Source organism: Pan paniscus, chromosome 4, assembly GCF_029289425.2.
Source record: "Pan paniscus chromosome 4, NHGRI_mPanPan1-v2.0_pri, whole genome shotgun sequence".
Lineage (NCBI taxonomy): Eukaryota > Metazoa > Chordata > Mammalia > Primates > Hominidae > Pan > Pan paniscus.
The window spans coordinates 133,442,181-133,452,406 of record NC_073253.2 but is presented as its reverse complement, the minus strand read 5'-3'; the positions used below and the strand labels follow the sequence as shown (position 1 = coordinate 133,452,406).

The 10,226-nt window shown below is 43.2% G+C and overlaps 1 protein-coding gene across 9 annotated transcripts in view; it reads left to right on the top strand.

The window, feature by feature from the left end:
• The window catches only part of BRD8 (bromodomain containing 8), a 39,159-nt gene that overhangs the window by 367 nt on the left and 28,566 nt on the right, over nt 1–10,226 (top strand). For 5 of the 9 annotated variants that reach the window (XM_055112984.1, XM_055112983.1, XM_055112987.1 and 2 more), the window contains exons 2-9: nt 932–1,028; nt 6,452–6,521; nt 7,179–7,228; nt 7,430–7,552; nt 7,678–7,758; nt 8,181–8,245; nt 9,232–9,368; nt 9,902–10,120. In XM_055112984.1, coding sequence (XP_054968959.1) covers nt 932–1,028; nt 6,452–6,521; nt 7,179–7,228; nt 7,430–7,552; nt 7,678–7,758; nt 8,181–8,245; nt 9,232–9,368; nt 9,902–10,120 — 842 coding nt within the window. The remainder of the gene's footprint in view (nt 1–931; nt 1,029–6,451; nt 6,522–7,178; nt 7,229–7,429; nt 7,553–7,677; nt 7,759–8,180; nt 8,246–9,231; nt 9,369–9,901; nt 10,121–10,226) is intronic. The other 4 variants (XM_055112986.1, XM_055112989.1, XM_055112988.1 and 1 more) reach the window with 1 other exon arrangement.

Genomic DNA, 10,226 nt, shown 5'->3' with positions numbered 1-10,226 from the left:
GTGAGTATCTGAGCAGGTTTTGCATGAAAGGCCTTTGTAGATCCGAGGCTAGGCACCATATTTTTGTTACACGCTTAGGGAGTGGGAGAAGTGGGTTGCTTGAGAGCCCAGGGTTTTCAGAGACCTGCGCTCTACAGCATCGTGAAGACCAACGTTTGGGGGCCCAGAAATCTGGGGTCTTGTTTCTCAGGGAGGGAGCGGAGGTGTGAGAGAAGCAGCTTAGTGAATCCTAGTGTGTTAGGAGCTCTGCGGGTTAACCGTAAAAGCACTCTAGAAACTTGGGCGTGCAGACGAAAAGATGTTATGAGCCAGACGGAGTAACCGGCAGCTCAAAGAGCCATTCATTTTTTTGTCTGACGTTTGTGAGGCAGTGGAAGTGGGGTCTTTTAACCATGAGCTTTTCTTGCCACTCAGGAAATTGCATCTCGGGGATTTCAGCCATTTTTCTTTTTTTGGACTGAAAAGCTCTTTTACGCCCGACATTTGGAGTAGAGGATCTGAGAGAAGTAAACAAGTTTATGCTAAGAGGGAGGCGGGGTAGTAGGAGGGGCTGGCCGCTCGGGTTCCTGGGAAATAAGCCCTGAATAAGTTTAAACTGGAATAAAGTCCAGTATTCTTAAAACTGGGCTTTTAGGGAGAACTGCCTAATCTGACATTCCCTGTTTCTTAATAAAGCGGAGCTTCAAGCCATGGCGTTTTAAGAAATAAAATGTTAATAATTCACATGCAACGAATAGGTACCCCGGTCACTGGTGATATTTCACTTGGAGAGGTGAAAATCAAGATTTGGTTATAGTAGCTCACTTTGTCCTAACAAGTTGGGATGTTTTGTATTAGGCTTTTAGTCCTCTTTTTGGGGATTTTGGAGCTTAGCACTACAGTCTCAGTGGTTGTTTCCAAGGCTTTTTTTTTTTTTTTCTCCCTTTCCCAGAACACAAGCTGCTAAGCACTGGCCCCACAGAGCCATGGTCCATCCGAGAGAAGCTATGTTTAGCATCTTCTGTCATGAGAAGTGGAGATCAAAATTGGTAAGGTATCTGGGATGTCAGCTTTTCTGGGTCTTAGAAATTGTTAGATACTCTTTCACATTGGTAGATTTCTATAGTTAATCATATTAAGCTGTAAGTAGACTTTCTTTTCTTTTTCTTCTTTTTTTGAGACTGAGTCTCCTTCTGTTGCCCAGGCTGGAGTGCAGTGGTGCGGACATGCCCAGCTAATTTTTGTATTTTTTAGTAGAGACAGAGTTTCGCCATGTTGGCCAGGCTGGTCTCGAACTCCTGACCTCAGGTGATCCGCCCACCTCGGCCTGCCAGAGTGCTGGGATTACAGGTGTGAGCCACTGCGCCTGGCCATGCCTGGCTAATTTTGTATTTTTAGTAGAGACGGGATTTCACCATGTTGGCCACGATGGTCTCAATCTCCTGACCTCATGATCTGTCCTCCTCGGCCTCCCAAAGTGCTGGGATTACAGGCGTGAGCCACTGCGCCAGGCCTTTTTTTTTTTTTTTTTTTTTTTGAGACAAGATTGCACTCTGTGGCCCAGGCTGGAGGGCAGTGGTGTGATCTTGGCTCACTGCAACCTCCATATCTCAGGCTCAAATGATCCTCCACCTCAGCCTCTTGAGTAGCTGGGACTACAGGTGCACACCACCATGCCCAGCTAATTTTTTTTAATTTTTTTGTAGAGATGTGGGTTTCATCATGTTTCCTAGGCTGGTCTCGAACTCCTGCGTTCGAGCGATCTGCCCAACCTACTGGGATTACAGGTGTGAGCCACCAGGCCAGCTGTATTTCTTTTTTTAAACAGCTTTATTGAGATATAATTCACATACTATAAAATTAACCTACTTAAAATGTACAATATAATGGTTTTTAGTATATTCACAGTTGTGCAACCATCACCACAATCTAATTTTAGAACATTTTATTCTAAGAAAAACCCCTTACTCCTTAACTGTCAGTCCATGTTGTCCCCTCCTCACCACCCCCAAGCAAGCATTCATCTACTTTCTATTAATTAATTAATTAATTTGAGACAGAGTCTCACTGTCCAACAGGCTGGAGTGTAGTAGTGAGATCTTGGCTCACTGCAACCTCCGCCTTCCAGGTTCAAGCGATTATCGTGCCTTAGCCTCCCAAGCAGCTGGGATTACAGCCATGCGCCACCACGAGTGGCCTGGCTAATTTTTGTATTTTTAGTAGAGATGAGGTTTTGTCCAGGCTGGTCTTGAAGTAATGCACCAGTCCTGGCCTCCAAAAGTGCTGGGATTACAAGTGTGAGCCACCATACCCAGCCAACTCTCTTGTCTCTGTAGATTTGCCTATTCTGGATATTTCATACAAATGGAATGATACGTGCTCTTCTGGACTTTTTTTTTTTTTTTTAATCACTTGACATAACACTTTTTAAGGTTCATTCTTATGTAGCATGTATCAATACTTAATTCCTTTTTTAGCTGAATAATAATCTGTTGTATGAATATACCAAGTTTTGTTTATCCATCACTTGATAGACAATTGGGTTGTTTCCACTTTTTGGCCATTATGAATAATGCTGATGATGTGCACATTCATGTACAAGGTTGTGGACAATGTTTTTAATTCTCTTGAGTTTTTTATTCAAGGAGTGAAATTGCTGGGTTATGTAGTAACTTTATTATGTTTGACTTTTTTTTTTTTTTTGCAGACAGGGTCTCACTGTCACCCAGGCTGGAGTGCAGTAGTGCGATCGTGGTTCACTGCAACCTCTGCCTCCTGGGCTCAAGTGATCCTCCGGCCTCAGCCTCCTGAGTAGCTGGGACTACAGGCACATGCCATCACCCCTGGCTAATTTTTGTATTTTTTGGTAGGGATGGGGTTTTGCCATGTTGCCCAGGCTGAACTTTTTTTTTTTTAATTTAAATATTTATGTTTTTGTAGAGACGAGGTCCCACTATGTTCCCCAGGCTGGTCTCCAACTCTTGGCCTCAAGTGATCCTCCCAGTTTAGCATCCTGAGTAGTTGGGAATACAGACCCTTGCCACCATGCTTGACTAATTTTTTGTGTTTTTTTGTCACTTGTTGCCCAGGCTGGCTTGAACTCCTGGGCTCAAGTGATCCTCCCACCTTAGCCTCCTAAAGTGCTAGGATTATAGGCGTGAGCCATCACTCCCAGCCTAGAACTATCATCATTTTACCTTTCTCGGTATCAGCCCCTCACCCCCTTTCTTTTGAATCATCCATTATGAATTTAACTCTCTTGCCACATTTATAAACAATTCAGTACTTTGCTGATGGTCATGCTTCCTAGCATTTTGTTTGTTTGTTTTTTAAATCTAATTTTTGAAATAATATGTGGCCACCATAAAAACAAAAACACTATATAGAAAGAGCAATAGCAACAAAGAAATGGGTTAAAAACTTGAGTTTAAGGCTGGGCGTGGTGGCTCACGCCTGTAATCCCAGCACTTTGGGAGGCCGAGGTGGGCGGATCACAAGGTCAGGAGATTGAGACCATCCTGGCTAACACGGTGAAACCCCGTCTCTACTAAAAATACAAAAATCAGGTGTGGCGGCGTGCGCCTGTAGTCCCAGCTACTCAGGAGGCTGAGGCAGGAGAATGGTGTGAACCCAGGAGGCGGAGCTTGCAGTGAGTTGAGATCGTGCCACTGCACTCCCGCCTGGGCAACAGAGCAAGACGCCGTCTCAAAAAAAAAAAACAAAACTTGAGTTTATTTTTTGTCACACATACAGGAAGTCTAGGCAGTCCACAGCTCTCATAGCAACTTCACAGTGACATTAGAGGCTCAGGATCTTCTCTTTCTGTTCCACCTTCCTCAGTGCATAGTTTATCTTCTGGTTATCTTATGGTTCACGGTGGCTGCTTGACCTTCAGCTATCACATCCTTGTTCCATGCAACAAGAAGGAAGGGGGTTGGTAAGAAAGGTCACATCTCTTCCCTTTTAACAACTTTTTTGTGATATAATTGATGTGCAGTAAACTGCACCTTTTTTTTTTTTTTTGAGATGGAGTCTCACTCTGTTGCGCAGGCTGGAGTGCAGTGGTGCAATCTTGGCTCACTGGAACCTCTGCTTCCCAGGTTCAAGTGGTTCTCCCACCTCAGCCTCCCGTGTAGCTGGGACTACAGGCCTTTGCCACCATGCCTGGCTAATTTTTGTATTTTTTGGTAGAGATAGGGTTTTACCATGTTGGCCAGGCTGGTCTTGAACTCCTGACCTCAGATGATCCACCTGCCTCGGCCTCCCAAAGTGCCGGGATTACAGGCATGAGCTACGACACCCGGCCAGTGCACATATTTAAAGCATAAGACATGGTATTTTTGAAATATATATACATCTGTGAAACTATCCACAATTAAGGTAATTATTATAGTATCCATTAACAGATGAATGGGTAAAGAAAATATATATATGTATACACACACACACACACACACACAATGGAATACTGTTGAGCCATAAAAAAGAATTAAATCCTCCTTTTGTGATTCCATGGTTGAGCCTGGAGGATAGTATGTAAAGTGAAATAAGCCAGACACATAAAGAAATACCATATGATCTCAGTTATATGTGGAATCTAGGAAAAATTATAGACCTCACAGAACTAGAGAATAGAATGGGGCTGGGTGCAGTGGCTCACATCTGTAATCCCAGAACTTTGGGAGGCCAAGGCGGGAGGTCGCTTGAGATCATGCATTGGAGACCAGTCTGGGCAATATGACAAAACTATAAAAAAACACAAAAATATTAGCCAGGTCTGGTGGTGTGTGCCTATAGTTCCAGCTACTCGGGAGGCTGAGGTGTGAGGATAGCTTGAGCCAGGGAGGCAACATAAGAGAAACTGTTCCCTACAAAAAAGAAAATTAGCCAGGCATGATGGTGCATCTGTGATTTCAGCTACTTGGGTGGGGCTGCAGTGAGAGGTTGCCTAAGCCTCAGAGGTGGAAGCTACAGCAAGCCATGATTGTCCCACTGCACTGAAGTCTGGGTGACAAAGTGAGATACTGTCTAAACAAAAACAATGTGTGTTTTGTGTGTGTGTGCGTGTGTGTATACACATCACATATATTTGTATATGTATATAAACTGAGCTCATTTTTAAACAAAACAGGTAAACTGGTTTGAAATAGAATCTAATCTGTATATTTCCTCACATTTTTATTAGATAAATAGTGTTAAGAATCTTTTTTTTTTTGAGATGGAGTCTCACTGTGTCACCCAGGTTGGAATGCAGTGGCACGATCTCGGCTCACTGCAACCTCCACCTCCTGGATTTAAGTGATTGTCCTGGCTCAGCCTCCCGAGTAGCTGGGATTAAAGGTGCACGCCACCATGCCTGGCTAATTTTTGTATTTTTAGTAGAGATGGGGTTTCACCACGTTGGCCAGGCTGGTCTCAAACTCCTCATCTCAAGCAGTCTGCCCTCCTCGACCTCCCGAAGTGTTGGGATTACAGGCGTGAGTCACCACGCCCAGCCATAGAAAAATAGTATAAGAATACTTGAGTAAAAGTTTTAAATTTTATTATTTTATCAGCAGATACTAAGTCATAAGATTCAAAATTATATGCAGTGTCTTCCTCCCGTTACTATCCCCCATCTACTAGTGTTAGCAGTTTCTTGTGTGTCTCCAGCAAAATTTTGTTTATGTGAGCAAATATTTTCTTTTTCCCCTTCATCCCCCTCATTTTCTAACACAAATGATTATATACTATACATGCTGTTCTTTTTTTTTTGAATGGCGGAGGGGGTGGTCTTACTCTGTCACCCAGGCTGGAGTGCAGTGGCGCGATTTGGGCTCACTGCAGCCTCTTGACTTCCTGGGCTCAAGGGATCCTGCTACCTCAGCTGCCCAAGTAGCTGGGACCACAGGCTGCAGGTACGCACCACCATACCTTGTCGATTTTTTTTTTGTTTTGGTAGGGATGGGATCTCCTTGGGTGGCTTGAACTCCTGGGCTTGAGCTGTCCTCCCACCTCTGCCTCCCAGAGTGCTGGGATTACAGGCACGGTCCATTGCACACCTCGCATTCATTGGCTTTTTTTTTTTTTTTTTTTTTTTTTTTTTGAGATGGAGTCTTACTCTGTCCCCAGGCTGGAGTGCGGTGGTGAGATCTCGGCTCACTGTGACCTCCGCCTCCCGTGTTCAAGAGATTCTCCTGCCTCAGCCTCCCGAGTAGCTGGGACTACAGGTGCATGCCACCACGCCCAACTAATTTTTGTATTTTTAGTAGAGACGGGGTTTCACCATGTTGGCCAGGATGGTATTGATCTCCTGACCTTGTGATCCACCCGTCTTGGCCTCCCAAAGTGCTGGGATTACAGGCGTGAGCCACCGCGCCTGGCCATTCGCATCTTTTTTATTCCAAAGTTTGAACTCCAAGCCTTGCACTCTCAGCATACCTCTCCTATTGTTTTCTGCTTGGTGTGTAATAAAGCTTTCCTCATTTTGTAGGGTATCAGTTAGCAGAGCAATCAAGCCCTTTGCAGAACCTGGCCGCCCTCCAGACTGGTTCTCTCAAAAAGTAAGTTCCCAAGCAAGGGCTCTTTTAGAGCAGTCTTTGGGTTGTAAAGTAGGTTCTCTACCAGGCCCTGACTTTTAGTTACAAAGCTTTTATACCATGATGTGGGAAAATAGTTGAGAATACCTTTTTCTTTTTCCTACTGTTTGCTAATCCATCCATGTATGATCATATTAGACCTTTCTTATTGGTGTTGCATAACAGTTAAGAGCCCAAGCTTGGGAATTAGATCTGGGTTCATTATTACTCCATCTAAAAACTTTGGGCCATGATCCTCTGTTTTTTCATTTGTAAAATAGAGATAAAAGAGTTGCTTCAGGATTGTTGTGAAGCTAATTGAAGTAATACATGTAAAACATTTAACACAGTGCCTTGCATGTAGTAACTACTTGGTAGATATTAGCTATAAATATTGGCAGTTAGGTTGCCTTTCCCCAAATGCACAAACTCCAGTCCATAAGACTGTCTTTTTCTGTGTCTTGTTTTGATTATTTTGAACTGATTTGATTATAAAGTTACTTGCCCTCCTAGTAAACCACTCCCGTCTTACATATAGTTCTCTTCTCTAAATCTTACTCTAATCTCTTGAAACTTTGAAAGGTCATTTCTTTCCAGCCTTGCTCATCACATTTTCACTTTTTTTTTTTTTTTTTTTAATAGCATTGTGCTTCCCAGTACTCGGAGCTTTTAGAGACCACTGAGACACCAAAGTGAGTACAAAGCCAGGTACTTCAGCCATATTTCTTTAGTGGAGAGTACTTACTGAGGAATTCTGGTTTATACTTAGTTATGATACTGGATGATTAAAAAATAGCAGAAGTTATCTATGATTAAGTGGTAAAAGCAAGTAGGAGAGGGGATAAATGTTCTGTTATTTGAATATGAATTTTTTTTTTTTCAATTTTCCACAGACGGAAACGAGGTGAAAAGGGAGAAGTGGTGGAAACTGTTGAAGATGTTATTGTTCGGAAACTGACTGCTGAGCGAGTTGAAGAACTAAAGAAAGTGATAAAGGAAACCCAGGAGAGATATAGGTACTTATCAGAGAGAATGCCAAAAAATTGAGAAAGACATAAGGGACTGTCTTCTGGTACTGGTCAGAACTTTTAAAATAGCAGATTAAAAAACCCAGTCTACCTACCTCTCTTTCTTCCTATAGACGGCTAAAGAGAGATGCAGAACTAATTCAAGCTGGACACATGGACAGCAGACTGGATGAGCTTTGCAATGACATTGCAATGTGGGTTATATTATATTGTTCTTCTGTGCTTCTTTCTTTTTACCCTCTTTTCCCCTCAAGTAATCTGACTTATTTCCTCCAACTGCCATCCCTTTAGACTTGAGACAGATTCTGGAAGGGGAAAGCTGCAGAGTGGTTTGGTGGCTGGGAGGGGGGAGTGAGTCCTAGAAGATAATATAATGGGACATTTCAGTATGAAAACATAACTTAGTTCTAACTTAAGAGTGGCTATAGTTTGCCTGGGTGAAGAACTGGGAGTTAGGCAGTATACCCCAATTCACTGTTTTGCTGGTTAGAATTCCTGTTTAGGCCTTTCTTCCAGAAAGTGCTGGCCTGGCAAAAAAAATTACTTTGTAAGGGTTCTGTGAACTCTGGGGAGGAGCCAGAGCTGTCTAGCATCTAACCCTTAATTCCCTGTTTAGGAAAAAGAAATTGGAAGAAGAGGAGGCTGAAGTAAAGAGGAAGGCTACAGATGCTGCATACCAGGGTAAGCTGAACCTAGTATGCCTCTTTAGCAATTGATTGCACAGTACTGCATGCTAATGACAGTTGGACTGTTTTGTAACATAGAATCCATTGATTTAAATTTACTTGCAGTTTTCTCTTCTACCAGAATAAAAACATCCCTTAATGTCTTAAGAAGAAACTCCTAGAACATGAGTTGTGCTCAGATCTCACTAGACCTTAAATTAACTTCAGGACACAAAGGCTTGATGAGATATTGAACATAATGTTTTAGAAGTCAAGGGCCTGTGAAAAGATTGAGAATAGCTCAGTCATTAGATGAGGAGAAATTTAAGCATTTACAACTCTAGGAATACATGCTGTGCGCCAGTGAGGTCTTTCCCTGTTTTTGTTTTTTGTTTTTCCCCCAGGCGGAGTTTTGCTCTTGCTGCACAGGCTGGAGTGCAGTGGCGCGATCTTGGGTCACTGCAACCTCTGCCTCGCGGGTTCAAGCGATTCTCCTGCCTCAGCCTCCTGAGTAGCTGGCATTACAGGCGGCTGCCACCACACCTAGCTAATTTTTGTATTTTTAGTAGAGATGGGGTTTCGCAGGCTGGTCTCAAACTCCTGACCTCAGGTGATCCACCTGCCTTGGCCTCCCAAAGTGCTGGGATTACAGCCGTGAGCCACCGCACCTGGCCTTCCTGTTCTTAAAAGCAGAATATTAATAAGTTGCTAAAGAGAATATTAAAGGATGTTTAAACTACTTTCCCACTCCAAGGACCTTTGGGATAATTAAGTAGTTTGAGATTGTTAAAGGAGTTTCTTAGTGTGAGAATTGCCCTTAGGAAAAATTAGGCTAAAAAGTTATCCATCTCTAGAAGTGTTAAAGCTTTCTAATCCAAACTTATTATGCTGCTTTAGTAACGCAACATACCTATTTGTCCTTTATTGTATAATAGCAGACTAGTGTCAAGTTTCATTTATTTAATCTTGAAGATTTGGACATTGTTCTCTTTTATGTTCTAGCTCGTCAAGCAGTAAAAACACCCCCCAGGAGGTTACCCACTGTGATGGTTCGCTCTCCTATAGATTCTGCCTCCCCAGGAGGTGATTATCCACTTGGGGACTTGACTCCAACCACTATGGAAGAGGCTACCTCTGGGGTGAGTATATTTCCATCTGTGGGAATTGATCAGTGAAGGGGCAATAAGCCGGCAGAGCTGAGTGATGAGGAAACCACTTTTGGCCTAGAGGCAACTTCCTCTCTTGATCTGAATGCTAAAGACTTAATTTACCATGTTCTGTGCTCTGAGATAAGAACGGACCTAAAAGCATTGAGGCTTTTGACCTTTTTGAGAGATAGGTAAAAAACTATTTTAAGAAATTGTTTCATACTAGTCTTACGAAATTCCTGCTGAAATAAGGGATAAAATCCTTGTAAATGTAATATTGGTAGTGGGTAAGGAGTTCATAAAAGGCAGGTTGGGTGGGATGGTTGAGTCACTGTGGGTTTGAGTGGAAGAAAGAGAAGATTGTGGGGAAGAAAAGTATGGCTAAGAGCAGGAGGGATAGAGGGTTTCTGGGCAATTCCACTCAGGACTAATAAAATAATAGTTAGACACACTAACCCATACAGATTAGTAGGGAACCTTCCATAGTTTGAGAAGTCAGATAAAGGTTCTCTGTTGTCTCTTAGGTAACCCCCGGGACTTTGCCGAGTACCCCAGTCACCTCGTTTCCTGGGATTCCTGACACCCTTCCTCCAGGCTCTGCACCCTTAGAAGCCCCCATGACCCCAGTAACAGATGATTCACCCCAGAAAAAGATGCTTGGACAGAAAGCAACTCCACCCCCCTCCCCTCTGCTGTCAGAGCTCTTGAAGAAGGGCAGCCTCCTGCCTACTAGCCCCAGACTGGTATGGAGACTTCTGTGGGTGTTTGAGAGCTGTGGTGATTTAGTACTTGGAAGGGAGTGCCTGGGACCTAAAATGTGACATGGGGAATAAAAGTTCAAAAGAGGAA